This window comes from Carassius gibelio, chromosome A23 (assembly GCF_023724105.1).
Source record: "Carassius gibelio isolate Cgi1373 ecotype wild population from Czech Republic chromosome A23, carGib1.2-hapl.c, whole genome shotgun sequence".
Lineage (NCBI taxonomy): Eukaryota > Metazoa > Chordata > Actinopteri > Cypriniformes > Cyprinidae > Carassius > Carassius gibelio.
This window is the reverse complement of record NC_068393.1, coordinates 10,492,501-10,517,656: the sequence shown is the minus strand read 5'-3', so window position 1 is coordinate 10,517,656 and position 25,156 is coordinate 10,492,501. Positions and strand designations below refer to the sequence as shown.

The following is a 25,156-nucleotide window of genomic DNA, read 5'->3' as shown; positions in this document are numbered from 1 at the left end:
TCGAGTTGCCCAGAGACTCACTGCCTGTCATCCGCTCACTCCCGCTGTACTTCCTCCGCCCGCTATACCATCTGTCGCTCCTCCAGCACCTGAACCCATGCAAGTGGACTCTCACCATCTGTCCGCATCGGAACGTCAGCGGAGGATCAACGCCGGGCTATGTCTCTATTGTGGGGGAGATGGACACCTCTTACCATCCTGTCCAGTTCGACCTCCACGCCCAGCAGTGAGTACCATCCATATACCTCCTCAAACTGCTCATCTAACTAAGACCTGGGTTACTCTAAGACACCTTTGCTCTTCTGTTTCAGTACAAGCCCTCATCGACTCCGGTTCGGCGGGGAACTTCATCAACCGGCAAACCTTAACTCGTCTCAACGCCAAACATCACCGAAGCCCTGTCGAACTCAAAGTAACCACCATACAGGGAAAGCCGCTGGGCAAGGGTCGTGTCCACTATTTCTCCCCCACAATCATCCTCCGCGTGGGACTCCTGCACGAAGAAGACATCACGTTCATGGTGCTGGAGGAATCCACCGCAGACATCATCCTGGGACGCCCCTGGCTTAACCTCCACCAACCTCACATCCATTGGCCCACTGGCGAGATCCTGAAATGGGGAATGTCCTGCCATCATACCTGCATCACTCCTCCAGCTAAAATCCCCAAGGTCAGTCCTCCCTTAAGGAAGTCTTCCCTACCGGTCCAGTCCACATCAGTGGAGAGCCCCGAAACGAAGATGGATCATATCATCCCTCCTGAATATCGGGCGTTCCAGGATGGGTTCAGTAAGCGGTTGGCAACGAAGCTACCACCTCATAGGCCATGGGACTGCGCCATTGACCTCCTGCCTGGAGCAACCCTTCCTAAAGGACGAATCTATCCCCTGTCCATCCCGGAGCAGAAGGCCATGGAGGAGTATATACAGGAAGCCCTCGCTCAGGAGTTCATCCGACCATCTACTTCCCCTGCCGCTTCCAGCTTCTTCTTCGTGGCCAAGAAGGACGGAGGCTTGAGGCCGTGCATCGATTATCGCCACCTCAATTCACAAACCGTCAAATTCAGTTATCCTCTTCCCCTGGTCCCAGCGGCGTTGGAACAACTACGCGGAGCCAGGATCTTCACGAAACTGGACTTGAGGAGCGCCTACAACCTAATCCGCATCCGGAAGGGGGACGAATGGAAGACCGCTTTCATCACTCCTTCCGGGCACTATGAATACCGGGTCATGCCGTATGGGTTATCCAACAGTCCATCCGTCTTCCAAAACTACATGAATGAAGTCTTCAGAGATTACCTTAACAAGTTCGTAATTGTCTACATCGACGACATCCTCATCTACTCCACATCCAAGCAAGAACATATCCATCATGTCAGCCTCGTACTCCGAAAACTCCGGGAACACCACCTTTACCTCAAATCCGAAAAATGTGAGTTCCATACGCCCTCAGTCCAGTTCCTAGGTTACATCATCGACCCATGTGGCGTGAAGATGGACCAGGGGAAGGTGGACGCCATCACACACTGGCCTCAACCCGGCTCCATAAAAGAACTTCAACGCTTCCTGGGCTTTGCCAACTTTTATCGAAGATTCATCAAGGACTACAGTTTACTCAGCTCCCCTCTAACTTCTCTCCTCCGGAACCGGCCCAAGTCTCTGTCCTGGAACCCCGAGGCCACTGAAGCTTTCCACCTGCTCAAACAAGCCTTCAAGACCGCTCCAATCCTCATCCACCCTGATCCCAGCCACCAGTTCATCGTGGAAGTGGACGCCTCATCCACCGGGGTCGGAGCAGTCCTCTCCCAGCGGCAGGGGAATCCACCACGACTCCATCCATGTGCCTTCTTCTCGAAGAAGCTATCCCCGGCGGAGCAGAATTATGACATCGGTAACCGTGAACTACTGGCCATTAAGCTGGCTCTGGAAGAATGGCGTCACTGGCTGGAGGGAGCCCAGTTCCCTTTCGAGGTGGTAACCGACCACCGGAACCTGGAATACCTCCGTGAAGCCAAAAGACTGAATCATCGCCAAGCTAGATGGGCCTTGTTCTTCACGAGATTCAACTTCAAGGTCACCTATCGCCCTGGCTCCCAGAACAATAGAGCCGACGCCCTCTCCCGTCTTCATCAAGCAGATCCCGAACCCGAATCTCCAGAACCAATCCTCCCTCCAGCCATGATAGTTAGTCCTATCCAGTGGAGTATTGATCATCTGATTGCACAGGAAAACCTTCAACACCCTGCTCCGCCGGGAGGTCCAGAAGGGAAACTCTTCGTCCCCCCTCAACATCGGATTACCCTCCTGGACTTAGCTCACACCTCTCCGGGCTCTGGACACCCAGGCAGGAGGCGGACCCTCTCGCTCCTACAACAGCGTTACTGGTGGCCATCGATGGCTCTGGATACGGTCCGCTACCTCAAAGGATGCTCCGTCTGCGCCATAGCAGACACCCCTAGAAGACTCCCGGAAGGTAAACTGGTGCCTCTGTCCATTCCTGAATGTCCATGGACCCATTTCGGCATTGATTTCATGACTGACCTCCCTCTCTCTCAAGGCTACACCTGTGTACTGGTAGTGGTCGACAGGTTTTCAAAATCATGTAAACTCATCCCTCTCAAAGGACTCCCCACTGCATTCGAAGCGGCAGAGGCACTATTCCACAACGTCTTCCGTCACTTTGGCATCCCAGAAGATATCGTCTCCGACAGAGGCCCCCAATTCATCTCTAGAGTCTGGTCAGCTTTCTTCCATCTTCTAGGGGTGTCCGTCAGTCTCTCCTCAGGATACCATCCTCAGACCAACGGCCAGACGGAGCGTAAGATTCAGGAGCTGGGGAGGTTCCTGAGGATTTACTGCCACCGTAACCAGGACTGTTGGAGCCAGTACCTACCCTGGGCCGAATACGCTCAGAACTCCCTCCAACAATCTACCACCGGGCTCACCCCCTTCCAATGTGTCCTTGGATACCAACCTCCGCTCTTCCCATGGTCAGGTGAGCCCTCACAGGTCCCAGCGGTAGATCACTGGTTCCGACAGAGCGAGAGGGTCTGGGACTCGGCTCACGTGCATCTCCAGCGGGCAGTGCGGAGGCATAAGGAGCAAGCGGACGCTCGTCGAGGACCCACGCCGCAATACCAACCTGGACAACAAGTCTGGCTCTCGACGAGGGACATCCGCCTCCGACTGCCCTGCCGTAAGCTGAGTCCCCAATACATCGGACCATTCACTATTGAACGGCAACTGAACGAAGTGACCTATAGACTCCAACTCCCTGCACAGTACCGTATCTCACCTTCATTCCATGTCTCACTCCTCAAACCCTTCACTGAACCTTTGTCTCCTCCATCCACAGAACCTGGTGATGATGCCGTACCTCCTCCTCCGGCCATCGAAGACGACAACGACATCTTCCGGGTGAGAGCTATCCTCGACTCTCGACGACGGGGTCCTCAACTGGAGTACCTTGTGGACTGGGAAAACTACGGCCCGGAGGAGCGTTGCTGGGTTAATCGTAACGACATCCTGGACCCCAGCCTTCTCACTGACTTTCATCAAGACCATCCAGACCGCCCCGCTCCCCGTGGCCGAGGTAGACCCCGTCGTCGCACAAGATCCCAGCCGTCAGGAGCCGCCCGTGGAGGAGGGGGTACTGTCACAGCCACACCTTCTACACTCCCGGAATCGGACACTTACGCCACACCCACTCGTCCCCAATCACCCGAATTCTGAACTCCTGTGCATCATCACCAGAACCACATATAAAGCCATCAGTTACCATCACTCATCGTCTGGTCTTGCACCGATCTCCTCACTTGCCTGAACGCCATTATTAAACCTACCTGAACTCTTGAACCCTCTTCATCCTCGTCAGTCTTCCTGTCCCCATCGTCTTCATCTGAGCACCATCTGGATCACCGTTCACCATAAGGGAAGTTGTGTTGTCACCGTTCTATCCACGTGTCAAGATTCACCTGTGTCTGAAACCTCTGATTCACATTAAACTACCTTATCACTGAATCCTCTGTGTCCTCGTCTGTGTCTGACAAGTACATTTTACCAGTTAACTACCATTGAAAAGAATGGGGTTGGTAAGATTATTTGATGTTTGAATGTCATATGCTCTTAAAAAAAACAGTATTATAATTAAATAGTTACAATTTAAAATAACTGTTTAAATATTTTCAAACGAATTAAAAATATTTAAAAATGTTTTCAAATAGCTGTAATATTTTTAAATGCAATTATTTCCTGTGACTGCAATTTATTTATTTATTTTTTTAAGTTCATACAAAATTTAGTGTTGAGGTTGACAGTTGACTTTTTTTTTAAAGTTAAGTGCCTTCTTTTAGCGATCATTTGCTGAAAAACAACAACAGAGTCAACAAAAGACTTTTTCCTGTTCATGGAAAGTGAGAATTGCTTCTTTCACATTAACTGAGTTTAGATTTCATAACTATTACCCAGAGACTGAACACAAGCCGTCAACCTGTGGCATCTTTATTACAGGCACAACGCATCCAGTGACTTCAAAAATCAAACAGCCTGGAAAGGGAAGTTAATTGAATTAGCCCCTGCCTGTACATAATTAATGATTTACACATACAAACAGACCAAGTGCATGACTGCTGCTTGTTTGGCAAGAAGCTGCTGGGAATAACAATTTTCTGTCTGCCAAGCGTATTTGTGTCTGACGCATGCTTCTGCATTTTTTTGCCAAACACTCTACATTATCAACTCACACACCTGCATGTAAGTGTTTACACACACTGAGTCATCTCTGTCCACATACTGAAGGCTGAAACAAAGTCTAGTGCGACAGAAAATAAAGGCACAACATTTTGCATTCAGGTACGGCATATTGAAATTACCAATGAAGGAAACAAACTATAAACATCTTAAAGGAACAGCTCATACAAAAAATTCAATTTCTTGAAATTTTACTCACACACTCATAGATGTTTTTTTTTTTTTTTTTTTTTTTTTTACTATTAATCAGAACATATTTGAAGAAATTAATCATTACAGTCACTCGCTCACTAATAAATCCAGTGAATGGGTGTCTTCTATTCATAATATAGCTTTCTACAGTGAAAAAGTCATCCTGTCTTAATCAGGAGCGAAAATATGCAGAGTTTAAGCACCGTGAAAAGGGATGGACTTTTTTCATTGGAGGAAGTGTTATTATGAATTTGGACTTTGGTATTTTCACTTGAAGTGACCATTTGAAGTTAAAAACATCTTAACAGTGAATGTGTTTCTTACAAACACATGCTTTTCACGTTACAAGATGTTAACTGATCGACTGGAGTCATGTGGATTACTTCCATATTACTTCAAAGTTTTTATCAGTTTTTACTTTACGGCACCCATTCAACTGCAGATGATCCTTTGATGAGCAAGTAGAAAAATTGTAAATTTTGGGTGAATTACTCCTTGTCAAAATTAAATGTAGAGTTAGTAATGCACGAAGTACTCTATTAATTGGGACTCATCATGTTTGTGATACTGTATGGGTCTGCAGGCACACTGGATTCAAATATTTTACATTGCACATTGTCATTACCATAAAAAATGTGTTTTCCATCAAGGCATAAGCTCAGTGCCAGAGCCATTTAGGTGCAGATGACAATTAATTAAATTAATTAAATGTATACTGTTTAGTGATTACACAATGGCTGTTATAGCATGTTTCATGAGAGATTAATTTAAACATATTAAATAATTTAGACTAACGTTTAGTAAAATATAATGAGTATATGGTGTAATATTTCGCAAAATACTCCTCTCTAGACTTCATTCCTAGTTAGCTGTAGACACTGATGACTTGCTGAGGTAAATGAAATGCTACACAACATTTTATTTCCACACTGTATTGTTGATTTCCTTCCGCGGTTGAAAAACTGATTGAGCAATTACATGAGGCATGAGATGTTCAGTCATGTTTATTCGTGTTAAAACTAGTAGTACAGAGGAAGGAATGATCACGTTCACTCGCGCTCCGCTCTGCATCATGACTCGGGGGACCGGAGCTGATCGCCGCCGCTCTAGTCAGTTCTTGTGTTGGGATTATACCAGCACATTTCTGAACCGTCCCAGAACCGGCTCTCCAATGCTTTTAAACAGCGATCTGTCATACCACATCAAAGACGGTCAAAATGCCATTTAGTATTTAAATAACTGAATAATAATAATAATAATAATAATAATAATAATAATAATAATAATAATAATAATAATAATAATAATGGATTAACAGCTGATGAAAATTTGGATTTGCATCACAAAATAAATTATATTTTAAAGTGTTTATTATATATGTATAAATAACCTCTGACACAGAGAAGAGAGAAAACTCCTCACATGACTGCTAAGTTACCTAACATCTGAACATAACGAACCAAATGCACATTGACAGATCTTCTTCTGTCTGCACGCAGAAGTATATTTCTGCAAGCGTTAATATTGTGGAAATATCATAACTAATTGTGTCTAGGCATAGGGGGGTCGTCATGTACTGTAACACACAGCAGCCACAACAGCATATTGGCAAATTATTATTATTTATTTTTTTTTTTTATTTTTTTTTTTACATTTTTATTAGAAACATTCCCATACGCATGAACTATATAATGAAATATATTGATTCTCACATTACATAGATTGTTAATAATGATCATATGCGATGGTCAAAGTAGCCTAATTATGTAATTTATTATACAACCCTGTCTGTTTACTTAAGTAACAGATATAGGTGTCATGCCATTACATATTTTTAATACGACTTACTTTATATTAAATATGAATTTATCATTGAAAGTTAAAGTGATATAAAAACTGCTACTAATCTTTCATTGTTCAGAAAGGGAGCAAATAACATTTACATTATCAAAGATCATTTCACTGACAGTCTAGAGTTCAGTCACTCTCAAAAACTCCCATTAAGATCACTGAAACTGTTAACACTGTGAAATCAATATCTTATTTACAGAACCGTACTCACACATCTGAACTTTGTTGTTTCTGACGAGAAAATTAACCAGAAAGAGGTCTCCAGTCAGCGAGCGAATGAAGCACCGGCATTTAAGCGATGATTCATCTGAACACCTTTGATTGGCCAATGCTTTAATAAGCTCAAAAGAATCGTCTGTGATTGGTTATAATGTGCAGTGCTGTAAAAACGCACCTATCTCTGGCTCAGCGCCAGCAAGCGATCACAGATCTGAATTTAGGAGCTAATGATATGACTCACTGAACGTTCTCATGCCGGTGTGATTGTATTCAAATTAATTAAATCTTAATCGGCTATTTTTTTTTTTTTTTTAAATGGGGGGCCTCTATGTCCATTTTGCTTGGGGCCCCCAAATTCCTTCAAACGGCCCTGAGCACACGTGGTGTTCATCTAATAAGGATCTTCATCACTAGCAAATAATAGCCTTTGCAGATTTGCTTTCAATTCAGTGCAATTCCATAGCCACGTTTTCAACGCTCTTTCGGTTCTTAAATGTTACAACTGCGAGTAAACCGCTTCAGACCCTCAGCGCGTGCGGCAGGGAACTGAACGAATCATTCAAACTGATTCATGAACCAATTCACCCGTTTGCCAATTGGTTTGATCAAGCCTTTGAATGAATCATTCGCGAATGAGCATCGCTCATTGTCCAGAGAAAAGTAGACGTCGCGTTTGGAATAAACTGAAGCATTTATAACATTTATTGCATTAAGATAAAGTAATGAGAGGAGCGTCGCCCACAGTAACGAAGTAAAAGTACAGATTTTTCCCAAAAAATTTACTCAAGTAAGAGTAAAAGTACCCATCTTTAAATATACTCCCAAAAGTATTAGTTACCCCAAATATTTACTCAAGTAAATGTAACGAAGTAAATGTAACTCGTTACTATCCACCTCTGTATATCGTCAGTGTCGGGCGGAAACCTCCTATTTCCAAATGTAAAAAAAAAATCATATTTTTTCACAAATTCAAGCTATTGGTCAGTCCCCATGTGGGTATGTTAATTTTACAAATTGGACGGTAGCTATCTTGTTGATTGAAATCTTCCATGGTTTTGTTTCTGTCGGGGATAATGAATTTAATGCACAAAAATAGCATGCCGTTGACTTAGTTAGCCACTATGCATTGGTTTTGTCTTTATGTCTGGTGAGATAGCTAACGTGATTTTCGTAGGCCTTAAAAGTAAATCTTGACCAACGCTATTTCTGGCACTCGTAGGAGGATCTGAACTTAGCACAAGACAATCCCTGTGCATTGCAGATAAAACAGGATTGTATCTTACAATGTCAAGGCATGCCGTCATGTTCAACAAACTAGCTGACTTCTTGCCTCATTATCATACGTAATCATGCCGTTTAATTTAGGGAAACGATCATTTGACTTTTATTCATTTTTTTTTTTTTTTGCAGGCAACCTTGTCTGTTTCCTTCGAGGAACTCTGTCACATGTGGCCTCTTTTCAGACCACCTGAAGATCAAAGAGCTGAAATTCAAACACCTCCAAGACCTTAAGGAAGTCATACCAAAAGATTTTACGACAATTTGCTTCACTAGCTTAATATAGGATGCAGTATTGACACTGGCATCTTACTGACTGTGTTTATACTGCATCTTATATTAGGCTAGTGAAGCAAAATGTATTAATATATATATATATATATATATATATATATATATATATATATATATATATATAGGTGGGACACTGGAAATTAACAATGAGATGTTTTAGTAATGGCTATTATCTACATAAAAAAAAATGATGATCTCAAACTACATTTTTACCCCTATTTTGAAGTTAATGTACTCTGCAAAACGTGAGAAGTCCCACCAAGGCAAAAGGCAGTAACTTGCACATCATCAATATTTTTGGTTGATGATCACCATTTACAAAATTTTTATAGTAAAACTGTATAAAATCTAGCGATCATGGGCTGTCTCATATAGGCTACTGCATATAGTAATGTGACTGTATAAAGTTTTTTTTTTTTTTTTTTTTTTTTTTTTGTAACAAACAGTCTTAAAGTACAAACATGAGTGGATACCGTGGATACCAATTTATGTGCTATGCTCAGTAATGTAAAAGAATGCTAGACATGCACCTGAAAACACCTCTTTTTTAGACCAGCACACCCATGGGCGCACAAATGGTAAATGGTAAATGGACTGCATTTATATAGCGCTTTCAACAGACCACATGGCCATCCAAAGCGCTTTACAATTTGCCTCACATTCACCCATTCACACACACATTCACACACCGACGGCGGTGTCTGCCATACAAGGCGCCATCCAGCTCGTCGGGAGCAGCTGGGGTTAGGTGTCTTGCTCAAGGACACCTCGACACTTGGTCAGGTGGAGCCGGGGATTGAACCACCAACCTTCCGGTTTGTAGACAACCTACATGAACCACTGAGCCACTGCCGCCCAAATGCATTTGCTATTTAAACAAAGCGGCGCCGGACAGGAAATTGAGAACTGTGTCAGGCTGAAACAAGCAAACACACTGGTGCCTAGCCTTGTGCTGGATGTACAGTATGATAGGGCCCTATATGTTCTGATTCTGATCAGATTGTGTCTTTCTTTATGTAATGATTGATTGCAATAACACCTGAGACTTTATCTTCCTATAGTACAAGCTGAAAGAGGAAGGCCAAACATATCACATACAGTTATGCTGTCCTGACATTCCCATCTGCTAAGAGACATGTTGTTGTTATCTCCCTTCATATACAATATGCCACTTTCCCATAATTTGTTCTGTCTGTTCAGTCTTCTTTTTAGGAGGATGATTCAGTGACTGATCAATGACTTGTCTCCTTTTTTTTATTATTATTATTATTTTATTTTTTTTGCAGAATGACTTTCCAGTGCTTGGTCATTAAGGGGAACTGTTTCCACCAGGGTGAACATTACTATTAAAACCTTCAGTGTCATTATAGATTCTTCTAAATGTTCAACATCAAGCGACCGGCTCATTTCTGATGATCTGTGGAACATGACAAAGCTAAAGAACTAAATATGTGCGTACCTTCAAACACTAAGACCTCAAAGCATATTGTTTTATTCAAGAGATATGATTGAAATATTTAGGTGGAATAGTAGATTTGATCTGAGTATTATGTGCCACATTCCAGTGTTCCTTTTCAGCGATGCAGCTTTGATCACAGCTAATGAATTGTGCATTGGAGCTCATGATTTAAATGCAACAATGCACTTACTCATAAAAGCCTTTTATTTATTTTTTTTGCAATACACTTTGAAGCAATCAAGCAAAACTAATAATTCCAGTTGTAATGAGCATCCACTTTGTAATGAAAGGTACTAAGAGAAAGACAGTTACGATAAAAGCATGCGCATAACGACAAAGTGATCACAGATAAAGAATATCTCTTTACATTTTAATTAAAAGGTTGGAAATTTTGTCAACATGTGCCTCTAATTAAGACAAAAACAATGAGTTGAATGTAGACAGCAAAAGGGGTCAGCCATAAAAGGTTTAATTAAATTAGATTTCATTTATGAAATATGTTTGCACAAAGACTATCATAAGGTTCTGTGAAGCATGTATAACTATTTCTTCAGCACGATAAATAAACTAATTATATTTAGACCTTCTGGTCCATCGTGTAAGAAGGAATCAGTTCGCCCAACGGCCAGTCGAAAGATCTCCTATGGTGAATTACTCGGGTAACCTGTGCATTTGCAGAAATGTGAGTTCCTGATTGTTGTTTATAGATCTTCAAGTATAGCACTTCTATACTCAAGAGGGCCAGGCATACATGCATGAATGTGTTTTTCAGGATTTCAAATAAAGTGCTGACCTTAGTGACCAGCAAGGTGTTTAGGCCATATAGCGTCACTGAAGCAGTAAAGTCCGTGGCAGAGATCGCACAAGGGGAAGGTTATATCAGCGGCTGTGCGCTCTGCTTCAACATCTTACACTGGATTAAAATGAGAAATAATTCTCACAAGGACATTCATTCTCACCCTCATGCTCTAAACCTGTACGAAGTTTTTTTTTTTTTTCATCCAGATTTTCCATTTAGTTATATATTTACATTAAAATTAAATTAAATTAAACTTATGAATTTAGCAGACGCTTTTATCCAAAGCAACGTACAGTGCATTCAGGCTATCAATTTTTACCTATCATGTGTTCCCAGGGATTCGAACCCCCAACCTTGCGTTTGACAGCACAGTGCTCTGCCAATTGAGCTACAGGAACACTATATATTTATTTATATATGGAATACGTTTCTTCTTTTTTTTTTGTCAGTAAGATTTTTTTTTAAGAGAAGTCTCACACTCATCAAGGCTGCGTTTATTAAAAAAATAAATAAATAAAAAAAGGATAGTATTATTGAAGAAAATACCTGCTAGTATGGAAAACAAACTAGTGATTTGCTCAAAACTCATCACTCAAAACTCAAAAATCATATTTTCACATAATGACTAAAGTCATACAGATTTGGAATGGCATGAGGTGGAGTATGTGATGAGAGAATTAAAATGTTAACTACTTCTTTAAAACTTTGTCCAGTGTGTGGGATTACACATTTCAAAATATTTTTAAGATCTGCTGATTCTATCCTGACATAACATCATATGAAAAATTAAGGTGATCTACATTGCATTTGGACATTCAAGGTGAACATGATGGCATCTGTTTACTGATTAAATTCTATTTAGTTTCCAGTGAGGGAGTTCTGTAAGTCTCAAGTCTTCATACTGAGAGTTAACTTATGTTTATACATCTTTAGTTCTCGTGGCCAGGTGCAGCATAAACCGTTTGTATTGCTTTTATCTTTGGGGAGTAGATTTACTAAAGCTTACAGTTGGGGGTTGATTTCCTGTGTTGTCTTTAGATGTTTTGTTTAAGTGGTCACTTTTGAGGCTATGTGTTAGTTCGACACCTTTAATGACTGCCCAATGAATGCCAATAAAACACAGAGTATGTCTGCCTTAGTTACTCAGACTTTTGATGACTACAGCACCACAAAGCATGTTCTCAATAAAGAATCCTGCTGACGATACCCAAGAGTTTCAAGGTCTTCTCTTCTGTGTTTCCAACGAGTGCAAACAAAGTTTAACATTATTAATCCAGCAAACCTTGAATCCACTACAAGAATGACCTGATGTTCTGGATATTCAGCCTTATTCAACTGACAGAAATTCACTGATGTAGTGCCACTGATGGCCACCAAGTCAGGCTTCAAAAGAATTCCCTGAACTGACAAAAACTGAATTTAACTTTTAATGTAGATTAACATCATATTGAAATGAAGTATATGTATCGAAAATGGCCTTAATAAATGTGCCATAACCCTGACGAGTCATTTGAAATCCATGGTAGTTTTTTTTTTTTAGTTAAGTGAGCAGACCACACGTTATGTGAGCATGTGCAGTCAGAGATGTAAAAAAAAGCCATTTTTGAGTCTCACAGGGGAGCCTTTTATTGAATACCTTTTGACAGCTACTGTATATATCTCCAAGCACCGAGAAAAAGACCTTTTCATTTTTTCCCCTATATATATATATATATATATATATATATATATATATATATATATATATATATATATATATATATATATATATATATGTCTGTCCATACATGAAATACACATGAATAATTTATAATCAGTCACACTCTGTATACTATAATATGCCCAGCTATTGTATAGTGATTTTGCAAGCCCTGCTAATTTACTGGTAACAATTTCATTGCATCAGTTTTAATAATGGTAAGGGACTAATAGCGTATAAACTCATATTTAATGAGCCAATGAAGTTAGACACCTTGGGTCACTGGCACATTGACTACACACCCATGAGTAAATAATATACTCAATGTGTTCTTCATATAGCATAATTGCATCTTTCAGCTAATGGAGGTCAGTCATAAAGTGATACAATTGCATTAAAAACATTTAACAAATAAGACCCAAAATCAAAAAACAGAACCATAGGTCACAAAGCATCACAACAGCCAAACAGCATTTACACTGAATTTAAGGCATGGTAGGGTAGTGCTAATGCTGTTATGCAGCTTCATATTCATTCCTCCTTGTAATGTACTGTCTGCAGTCCAGTGATAGAGGATTAATTCATTACAGCTCCTGTATCGATCTGACAGGCCCCAGCGGAGCCAACTGGAAGAGAACTCTCTCCAAATGTCCATATACACACCTTTACCTGAAAGCTGTTCCAGGGAGTTCAGAGTAGGAAAATGGATTGACAGACAAATGGACAGACAGCACGGGGAACAAGCAGACAGGTGGATGTACATACCCGTACAGACATAAATGGATAGACGGACACACCAATGGAAGGATGGATGAACAGATGGATGGACAGATAATGCACGACAATGACAATGCATGGATAGACAAGCACATGGATGGATGGATGGATGGATGGATGGATGGATGGATGGATGGATGAATGGATGAATGGATGAATGGATGGATGGATGGATGGACGAAAGAACAGCAAGACAGACACATGAATGGATATGCATGGATAGACAGCCAACCAATGGATGGATGGACAGAAGAATAGAGGAATGGACCGACAGATGGATTGAAATATGTGCCTAACTAGATAGATAACCCATTGATGGATGGATGTGATAATATTGATGAATGAATGGATGGATTTATCCCATCCATTCATTCATTCAACCATATTATCACATCCATCCATTCATGGATGAATGGATGGATGGATGCATGATCAAACAAACAGGAAGACAGATATATGGATGTGCAGAGATAAACACACAACACCCAACCAATGGACAAATTAATACATAATATGAACAGACAGACAGATGTAGGGATGGATTAATGTATGCACATAGACAGATAATCCATCAATGTATGAATTGATGGGATAATAAGTGATTGATGAATGGATGGATAGATGGCAGCAGGGATGGAAGGGTAAGATATATTGATGAAAAAGTTAATAAGTGATGGATGGATGGATGGATGGAAGGGTAAGATAGATTGATGAAAAAGTTAATAAGCGATGGATGGATGGATGGATGGACAGGCAGACAGATGAACATAAGTTCACAGAAAGGATGGATGGACGAATTGACAGATGGATAAACATACTGTACAAACAAACAGCGGGATGGATGGATGGTTGAATGTGAATATTCAAGATGGATGGATGAATGCACACAGATGGACAGACAACCCATGGATGGACAGATGGATGGATGGATGGAAGTACACAGATACACATAATAAACCAAGAATAGATTGATCTACGGATCCATGAATGGAAAAAAAATGGTTGGATTGACTCAGAAAGATGAATGGGTGGACAGGCAGACAGACAAATAGATAAACAGACAAAGAAATGGATGGATAGACAGTCAGACAGAGGAATAGTCAGAAAGACAAATGGATGGATGGACAGTGTAACATCTTCCATTATTTAAATTTCCATATCCCTTACATCATGGAACTTATGAAATAATCAGCCATTCAGTAACTTCCTCAAGAGTGAAAAACAGTCAAACATCTGACACTTCAATCTGTTTTAACTGCGAAAAGACACTAGTCAATGTCATCAGACAACCTAGACACAAACAAAGATAAAACTCACGGAAAACTCACGCTCAAACTTTCCCGGAATGACTAATTTCAGAGAGAGCATTTAGACCAGTACAACACAAACTGATTAGAATGATGCATATACGGTTTGATCCTGCCACTGGGTCGATGCTTCTGATTGTCTGAGATTGGTGAAAACGCTGGTCTAGCAGGAAAGCTCTTCTCTTAAAGAGGCAAGAAACAGCACTGCAGAAGTAAACCGCTTACATCCACATTCCTACACGCAAACACATGATTGATTCCCACAGCTGAACATACAAGAAGGAGACAAAACAATACAATTATGACAGTGAAAAAAAAGAAAACATCACAGCCTTCACAGCACTCATCCAAGAAAAAGCAATGATACATCAGACTCATAATCATACACTTTCTCTCACTGAGGGAGGGACAGTAAACACATTTGTGGCCTCCACACATACTGGCAGATGGAGAAGGTGGGTGAGCTGGGCCTGAGTGGGTGACGGCCTAAAGACTCAGCACAGAACAGGAAACTGAAGCTGCCCGATGATTAGTCTCTGGTACATCACTATGCACCATGTGCAGTACAATATCATTACGGTACAGCCAGATGGACAGTTCAGACCATGTCAGTATACAAGACCAAAATGACTCCACCTTCTTGAAAAATGACAATTGCATCATCATTTACTCATCATCATTTGTGAAGCACACACAAAAACATACTTTAAAGAATGTTGGTGACCAAACATTCTGATGATGACCATTGATTTCCGCTGTTTGGGGGGGAAAACAAAAGATTCCTCAAAGTATCATCTTATATGTTCCACAGAAGCAAGAAAAACAGGTTTGGAACAGCATGATGGTGAGTATGATGGTATGATGTAAGATGACAGAGGTAACATTCTTGAGAGAACTAACCCTTAAGACAGGTCTAAATTTGGCACAACATCCTGTTCCTTTGCTGTGTATCCCACAATTCTAGAAGGTAAAAGAATTTTTAAACATCTATTATAAATAAATAAATATCCAGATGGATTAGGGGTGAGCTGGACTGCAGACAGAAGGCAAAAGGGCCAACAAGTGCTAAGCATCTCTCGGGGAACTCCTTCAAGACTGTTGGAAGACCATTTCAGGTGACGACCTCTTGAAGCTCATCAAGAGAATCTCAAGAGTGTGCAAAGCAGTAATCAAAGCAAAAGGTGGCTACTTTGAAGAACCTACAATATGACATATTTTCAGTTGTTTCACCCTTTTTTGTTATGTATACAATTCCATATATAATTCCACATGTGTTAATTCATAGTTTTGATGCCTTCAGTGTGAATCTACAATTTTCATAGTCATGAAAAAAAAAGAAAATTCTTTGAATGAGAAGGTGTGTCCAAACTTTTGGTCTGTACTGTATATATATATATATATATATATATATATATATATATATATATATATATATATATATATATATATATACTTTCAGAGCATCATTCCATTTACTCCTAAATATAAAGGTACATAGCAGAGCTATTTCGTTCTCCCAAAATAACCTCTCAGTGAACTGTTCTTTAACCATTTTTTTAATTTTTAATTCCTAGTGTGAAAAAAAAAAGAACTATGAAGAATCTTTAGTGGAACAGAAAGTTTCTGTGGATATTAAAGCTTCCTCGTGGAACTATAGATGCCAATAAGGAACCTTTATTTTTAAAGTAAAACACCACCGTTTTTCGATATTCCACTAAGTTCTTCCCTCAGTTTAGACGAGTTGATAGCGCGTGCACTCAATCACTGTATCACGCAGCGCCACTATGCTAGTATTTAGCTTAGCACCATTCATTCCTTAGGTTCCAAACAGGGATGCATTTAGAAGCCACCAAACACTTCCATGTTTTCCCTATTTAAAGACGGTTACATGAGTAGTTACACGAGTAATGGTGTATGCTGTATGGTGACACAATATAAGCAGTGGCATTTTCCTAAGCGGATAAAACATTACTTGTGTAACTACTCATGTAACTGTCTTTAAATAGGGAAAACATTTAAGTGTTTGGTGGCTTCTAAATTCATCCGTTTGGATGGAAGAGGTACGTATCGACTTGTCTAAGTTGAGGGAAGACCATAGTGGAATACAGAAAAATGATGGTGTTTTCCTTTAAAAGTGTATCTGCTTTGAAATAATAATTTAACTCAAATGGATTTGTTTATAGCATTAGACATGACCACATCGTGCCCTGAAAGGCAGATAAGAACCAGATTTCTTAAAAGGTGTCTTAATACAAAAACATTGCCTGCTAATGCACTGATTGACCAATAAAACAGCATAGCAGCTGCCTTTGGTTCTGGATGCAGCCTAGTTGTCTGAAACCAAATGGTATTAAATTGGCTACATATATAACATTGCCATGAAATTCAAAGCACTGTGGGTAGATCTATCTGTATTCTGCATAGATTGCGGTGTGTTGGCTAACATTATAAATATTGGGCTCCTCATATTGAAATTATATTAGTAAAGAAGTAGTAACATGTTGAAACCATAAATAATAATAACAGAAAAAAAATTAAAAGGAAATAGGAAGGTAGGAAATTGGAAAAAGGAAGACAAATTGTCGTGATTAGTTATAATATAGATTTCTGATCTATGATTGTAGCTTCTACTCGTACAGTGAACATACATTGTGTAAAACAACACAGGCATGGAGAGAGAAAGGGGTGAGGGTGGGGAATGAGGGGGTGGAAAGCTAAGGTAATTGAGAGAAAGCTTGTAAACAAACACAAAGACTGAGGATGGAGGGTGAAAATTAATTTCACGTCTCTAGGCCCCACCGATCTGTCGATAGAGATCAAAGCCAGCTGGTTGAGATAGTTGTGCATTCGGCGTCTCAGCTGTAGTACAGTGGACGTTAAATATGGTCTACTGACTCTCAATTGCTTTAAAGGGATGGTTCAATCAAAAATTATACTTATTTACCTCCGGGTCAAAAGGAGATATTTTGAGATATTTCTGTCTGTTCAATGATATTCAATGGGGTAGTCATTCTATAAAATATCTTCTTTGATGTTCTGCAGAAAACAGTGCATTAGTGCCTGCCAAGTGCCCACTTTTTCAGCAGCAAAATATGCATATATACAGTATACACAAATATTAATCAAAGTATTTTGAAAGCAAAGAGTCAAGTTCCTTAGATTATTTGTAATGCTTCATGGCAGTGGGTGGAGTTATTTTGGTGGGCTCTGAACACTCCGACTTTCGATTAACAACCTCAGCTTACAACAGTTCTGACTATAATGGTTTATAAGATATTATTAAAAATCTGTCTCTACTTCAGAAACCTGACTGTTGTGCTCTGTAAAGAAAGTTTTACAGGTCTGGGCAGAATTTAAATGTTTTGGAGTGTGCTATCCCTTTAACATCTCATAAAGGTGCAGTGCCTAATTTGTGAAATATCAGTGTGCACCAAACAGAACTCAAAATTCCAACAGGTTTCCTATTCAAAGAAGAAGTCCTGTCCTATATCTATGCCATTAGATGAGACAGTGTAAGAAAAGAAGAAACAAGAATGACCACTTTTAGTACTGAACTGTCCACCGCAGCAAATAATCTCTTCAGTCTCTGTGCTGAAGGTCTGTCTACTGTCAGGATGATGAGGTTTTCCTCATGGCTTTTGAAAAAACATCCACAACGGTGCATTGCACTATTACCATCACTGAATCCATAACGTATAATTTATTACAACTAATATATTAAGTTCCATCCTGTTTGGACTTGTCAGCTTACCTGATGATGACGTACATGACCAAGCAGTTTCCCACCAGCCCCACCACACAGACGATCATGTAGACCACTGCTATGGTGATCTTGACACCCCTTGGGAATAAGCTGTCAGTCTCATTGAAGGTGCTCAAGTTGTTCTGGAACAGGGAATCGTTGCACAGATGGAAGCGTCTGGGGTCAGCAAAGCCGGTGGAATCATTTGTGCATTCCATGAATACAGCTATTGCAAAAATAAATAAAATAAATACAAATAAAATGCTGAGTGAGGCACACTCTCCATGCTGTCTATCTCACATATTCTATGATTAACAAGTTTAAAATTTTCTTTTTCACATTTTTGTGTAAAAAAAAGTAAGATTATACTTTTAAGGTGTCATTGTTATTGTGTAATTATACATTTAATACTTAGTAAATTGAATTAAAAACATGTACTTACTGCTGGGTTAGGATAGTGTTTGGTTTAGGGTAGCATGTAATCATGCTTGATTTACTGTTATTGCTTTAATACATTATTGTAAGTAATATATCAAGGATACTAGTGTTACCAAAAGTAATAGACAAATAAATAAACGTACATATAAAATTGTCTAGATTGTTTCCTAATCTAGTTGTCATCGTACAGTACATAACAAATATCATTGGCTCTTTGGAATTGCTTTTGTTCCTCTTTTGTAAGTTCGGATAAAAGTGTCTTCTAAATGTATAAATGGAAACAAAAAATACACATTAAAGCAATATTGATTTAAAATATTATTAATATTTGAAAAAAGTTTGTTTGCCAAATTTAAGTTAGTCTGGTGTAACCAATATTCTGGCAGCCATTTTGTTGTCATGTGACATGAAAACAAACCACTCTCGAGGTTTTGACCATATAAAAAAAAAAGAAAAAAAAAAAAAGAAAAGAAGAAGAAGATTGTTAGTTCAGGTCACATGAGTAACTCTTAATATTCGTGAAACGAAAACAATTAGATTATGTATGTATTTATTTATTTAGAAAACATGTTTGGAAAAATGTTTACTTCAAAACCAACAAGAACACAAAGATAACATTATTAAGAACTTGAAACGTGTGTTTTATATGATACATTTTTGAAGATGTTCCGTTTGTATCTCTGACTATATTTATCGTCATTGACCCAAATAGATGTTGCTACAGTTGATGATGTCCATGTGATAAGCCAGGCGCATAGTGAACGATACACTGTACTGTCAACAGTTTGCGCATGAAATGCATCACACTGTTTGGCTATAGAGAAAACAAACCAAACATGCCAAATTCCCGGTAACGTTCACACCGGTACAAGCAAAAGTCCATACACCGGTCCAGTCATTTATCACATCGCTTTAGTATGGTTCAAATAGAGCAGCACATACCGCTGTTTGAAGAAATCCCGTGTGATCGCTTATGCGTCCGGGTCCTGCAAGCACGCGAGGAATTCTAGTTTCCGCTATTCTTTCTGTTTTAAGCTGCCTCGGAGCTCTGTTTTCAACAGAACACAGATGTTCACATCACTGTGTTTTTCAGGCAAAAGAGAAACATTTTTTTTTCTTTCTTTGCGAGCGCAGTGGGAGGGGGAGGTGCGCTAAAGCACTTGCTTGTTGTTGCGAATCTTCAGCAGCGACTTACATCTCCAATAGGTAGGTCTCTCTCTCTCTCTCTCTCTCTCTCTCTCTCTCTCTCTCTCTCTCTCTCTCTCTCTCTCTCTCTCTCTCTCTCTCCCTCCCTCTCTCCTGGCACGCGCTAACTCAAAGGCTGATTACGCAGCGGTGTGGCGCGCGCATGCAGGGGTCAGGGGCGCGCGCGCTCGTCTGAACAGGTGTCTTGTGTTGAAGGAGAGACATTGTAACTATGTTTTACATATATACACATACAAATGTGTGTGTGTATGTTTCTATGACATCCCATAGGCATAATGGTTTTTATACTGTACAAACTGTATATTCTATGGCCCTACACCAACCCTACACATAACCCTAACCCTCACAGGAAACTGTATGCATTTTTACTTTTTCAAAAAAACTAATTCTGTAAGGTTTATACATGTTTTGAAAAACGGGGACATGGGTAATGTCCTCATAAGTCACCCTCTCCTTGTAATACCAGTGTCATACCCATGGCATTATACAAAGCAAATACATAAATAAATAAATAGATAACCTTGAGAAAAACTTGATAAACTTGGCTCAGTAAATATACTATAAGGTATACAATTTTATTTTATACCTTAAAACGTATTTAATTTAATTTAATGAAGGGTAACATTTCTTATTTTCAGTGTCTAAAAAAATAAAATGTAAATAAATCTATATCCAGGACATTTCCACTATATACAAATAATAACGACAAAAACATACACAACAAAATTATTAAACAAATTATTATGCACTGAAAGAAAAGAAAAATAGACAATGGGAAAAAAGAAAATAAATAAAAAATAATGTAATTAAAATTACAATAAATATAGAAAAATTTAATATAATACAATCTAATTTCAAAATATTAACAAAGACTACAATAGTATATCAATTACACTGTAATAAACATATAATTTATGAGCAAATCTTTTTTTTTTTTTTTTTTTTTTTTTTTGTAAAGTCGTGTACAGTTATGGCTGTTTTATGCTGCATTTGTTTTGTTGTTAAATTTATGTTTACTGCATTGATATAATCTAATGTGTCCCTTGTGTCCCCTGCTTGCTTATCAGTACATTTCACAGTACAAGCAGTGTTTAATTGAGATAACCACAGGCACCATGTGGATCTGGAACGCTTCTGGCAAGGGCAGCTGCCAATTTTTCCTATACATTTAACAAAGTACAGTGCAGGATCGGAAAATGATGTGGTAAAGACAAAAATAATAAATGGTTACCATTGTAGCACCTAAAATATTCACTTTGAATTGAATGTACAGTATTTTGAAATACATTTTAACCTAAAATATTGATGCTGACAAATAATGTAATTGAAAACAATGTCACTTGTCACACTTTTACATGACATACACTTGAAATATGATGCTCCTCTCTGATCTCATGCTTTTGTTTTCATTTGTGTATCAAGCATATTTAGCTATAATTGCAACAGATTTCAATTGCAAAGTGCAATAGATTTTAATGGATATTAATGCTGCTTGAATTATTTGCAGGATGCAGCCGATTTTGCATGCAGATTTGTTTCCTCAGTCGTGTGACAGAATTGAGAAGTGCACGAATGCTTTCTCAGCTGAATGTCAGTGATGAATGTTGTATGTGCTTCCCTTAAATATTTCAGCACTGAGAACTTTAATTTGAGTATAAATGGGAGTGTTGGCTACAGGGGGAGCTCATGCTCAGGTATCAACACACCGGTGATAAATCACAGTGTCGTTACTTTGACAACACGTCACAATCATCATTCACATAAGCTTTGGCTGAATCATTTTTTTTTTTTTTTTTATGCCTGAATGAAGCATGCGTTGGTGGCTTAGAGCACTTGGTGCATTAATGTGGTCTCATTATCATTTTGTTCCATGAATTTCATGCCCTCCTAAGCAGTTTCTTAGACTCTGGGCCTAGCTGAGTTAAATAATTATGCAAAATGCTATATATTAATAGAGAGTGGCGAAATGTAAAATTTGACATGCTTTACTTCTGCGCTGCAAACCTGTTTACTACATAACAGTCAGGATGGTCACTGTCCATGGTGCTGAAACCTACAAAAGGAAATCAGAGAAGCTTTCAGTTGTTCACAGACCACTTAGCAAAAGACAAAAGATAAAAGTACATTAATAAACTGGGCAAAATATCAGTTAGGGCTTACAATATTTTGATCCAATTGATTAATCTAGCAGTAGATTTGCATGCTTGGTTACAGGTATTTTGCTTGAAATTCATCTCATACTACACTTTTTTTCTTGTTGTTAATTATGTCCTTTAAACAAGACAAATAAAAATTAGCTGAATGCATAATCACCCTCAGGCCATCCAGTATTTTAATGAGTTTGTTTCTTCATCAGAACAGAGTTGGAGAAATCACTACAGTCCCTCGCTCACTAATAAATCTTTAGCAGTGAATGGGTGCCATCAGAGTCCAAACAGCTGATTATAACATCACAATAATCCACAAGTAATCCACATGAATCCAGTCCATTGATTAATTTCTTGTTAAGTGAAAAGCTCTGCATTTTATTTTTCATCTGTTCCGATGTGCAAGAAAACTTACCTACTGTACATCTTGGATGGCCTAAGGATGAGTACATTTTAAGCTAATATTAATATCAACTATGCATTTTACTTTCACAATGTTCATATTTTTGCTAGTAAACCAATGTGAAATAACCCTAGCATATATTCGGCTGTTAAATAAAGGTCAATTTTAGCAAAAATATCAAACTATGTTCTCAGGTCAAAAGTATGTTTTGTGCATGTGTCAATTTGCCCAGTCTTTTATTCTGGCTTGTTTAAATCAGTCAAACTCTATTCCTATTGCATTGCTACAGACACCATTTGAATCTCTGCTGATTAAACCATGTTAGATGTTATATCCTGCTGTGCTTTTTCAAGCCAGGAAATTAGTGGCATGTTCTGCTTGGATTAATTTGATCACTTGTATTGTCTTATATGTAGCAAATCTTTTTGCATTATTAATGTCACTCTGAATAAAAATGTGAAAATGCTGCACCATACAAGTGGTAATAAAATCCATCATTCATGGTGTTGTTAAACCTGCCGGCATTGGACCAGGGCTGATGCAATCTCTGATGTCATGTACTATTATATATCTATATTCCTTTCTCTTGTGCATACCAAGGCAACACATTTGAATCACTTCCACTAAATACAATAATGGTTCATGTAATATAACCATTGTATTTATGAATGTAATTTTACACATAGTTTTTACAACATCCCAATCAATAAATTATTGTATTCACCCATGCTCTACCACAAGGCTCTTTATTATACAGCAGCCATACAGCTTTACATATACAGTAGAGTATACTGATGTTCTCCTAAATGAACAATGTTTCCTATGTAGCATATGACTATTATATATTATATGCAGTATTTTTGCATATGTACACTACTGTTCAAAAGATTGGGTCTGAATTTATTTTATAAAAAACACAGCATGTTATGAAATAGTATTACAAACTAAAATAACTGTTTTCTATTTAAATATATGCAATTTATTCATTTGATGTCAATGCTGAATTTTCAGCATAATTACTCCAGTCTTCAGTGTCAAATGATCCTTCAGGAATTATTCTAATATGCTTATTTACTGCTCAAAAAGAACAGTATTTATTTAAAACAGAATTATTTTGTAACATTATAAATGTCTGCCAACTATACTCCCAATGTAATGCATCCTTCCTGAATAAAAGTTACAAAAACAAGATGAGGTGCAAAAATCATTTTAAAAAATGCATAGTAATGTAAATAAATGTATTATAATCATGTCAGTATGCTGTGATTGTAAAATTTTGTTCACTTATCGCTTGAAGAGTAGGTGTCATTTCTGATGTTGGGTTCTGGGGGGAATCTGAAATGTCAGACAGAGGCTGTGTGAGGTGAAGAGAAGGTGATGGAGCACTGAAGAGCAGAAATAAGAGGAACAGAGGAAACCTGCGGGGGCAGGATGACTGATAACAATAATGCCTGCCAAGTGACATGGTGAGAACAGTAAATGACCAATAATGGATGAGAAGAAATATCAGAAGATAAGTGTTATAACATAGTGCTAAAACAAGGTGCGAAGATGAGTCTGCTGAGAGAGTGATGGAGCATAGGTGTGATGCTTCATTCAAGCGACTCAAAGCTTTTCAAATGGTGGAATGAAGAGCATATCTAAAAGATGCGTCACAGCATTCTAATTAACATAAAGATATGAGTGTGCTTTGAGAATTTGTTTGCTCTTTTTATTTTCAGCAAGACTGAAAACAAGCGTGTAGTCAGCATGAAACATAATGTAATGTAATTACTGTAAAAGCTTGAAAATATGGTGTGAAAATATAGGAGTGGTAGATACAGTACCTTGAGAAGAAAATTTGCATAAGATTACATTTAAAACAAAAATAAACAAGGGAATAAAGTGTTAGATGATGGCAAAGGTATTTAACTTTAGATTTTATAGAGATGTTCTAAGCCTCAGTTAACTGACATAGATGCAATAATGGAATAATATTCAATATAAGCAGATACACACTACTGGTCAAAAGTTTGAAATATTGAAGCTTGTATATATATATATATATATATATATATATATATATATATATATATATATATATATATATATATATATATATATATATATATATATATATATATATATATATAATATTGATTAAAATTACAGCACACACTTGAATATTATTGCAACCTGAAAGAATTGTTTGTAATTCTAATATATTAAAAATACATACATATATTTCTGTGATGCAAGATACATTTTCAGCAGTCATTAATCCAGTGTTCAGGGTCACATGATCCTTCAGAAATCAACATGCAGATTATTTTGAATATCCTTTTTATTTATACATGTACCAATGTATATAAAGTACAACAACAACAATAAAAAATGAATATTGATTTAGATGTTACCACACATTGTTTTAGGATACCTGACAAAACAATGTTGCCAATGAGGACTTATTCGTCCATTGGGAATTGTCTGAATTGTGTAATGTGGTTTCTATATCACAGGTACTTGGAGGATCTGAAAATCAATAAAAGGGTGTGGATGATTTTGGGGGCAGAGCAAGATATTACATTTTAATGAAAAAATGTATTTATTTATTTATTT

At 38.3% G+C, this 25,156-nt stretch overlaps 1 protein-coding gene across 1 annotated transcript in view; it reads right to left on the bottom strand.

The window, feature by feature from the left end:
- The window catches only part of LOC127945034 (delta-type opioid receptor-like), a 44,269-nt gene extending 24,277 nt beyond the window's left edge, over positions 1-19,992 (bottom strand). The window contains exons 1-2 of the mRNA XM_052541546.1: positions 19,745-19,992; positions 18,374-18,590 (exon numbers count right to left, since the gene is read on the bottom strand). Of these exons, the coding sequence (XP_052397506.1) occupies positions 18,374-18,582 (209 nt within the window). The 5' untranslated portion in view covers positions 18,583-18,590; positions 19,745-19,992. The remainder of the gene's footprint in view (positions 1-18,373; positions 18,591-19,744) is intronic.
- Between the last annotated feature and the right edge of the window lie 5,164 nt (positions 19,993-25,156).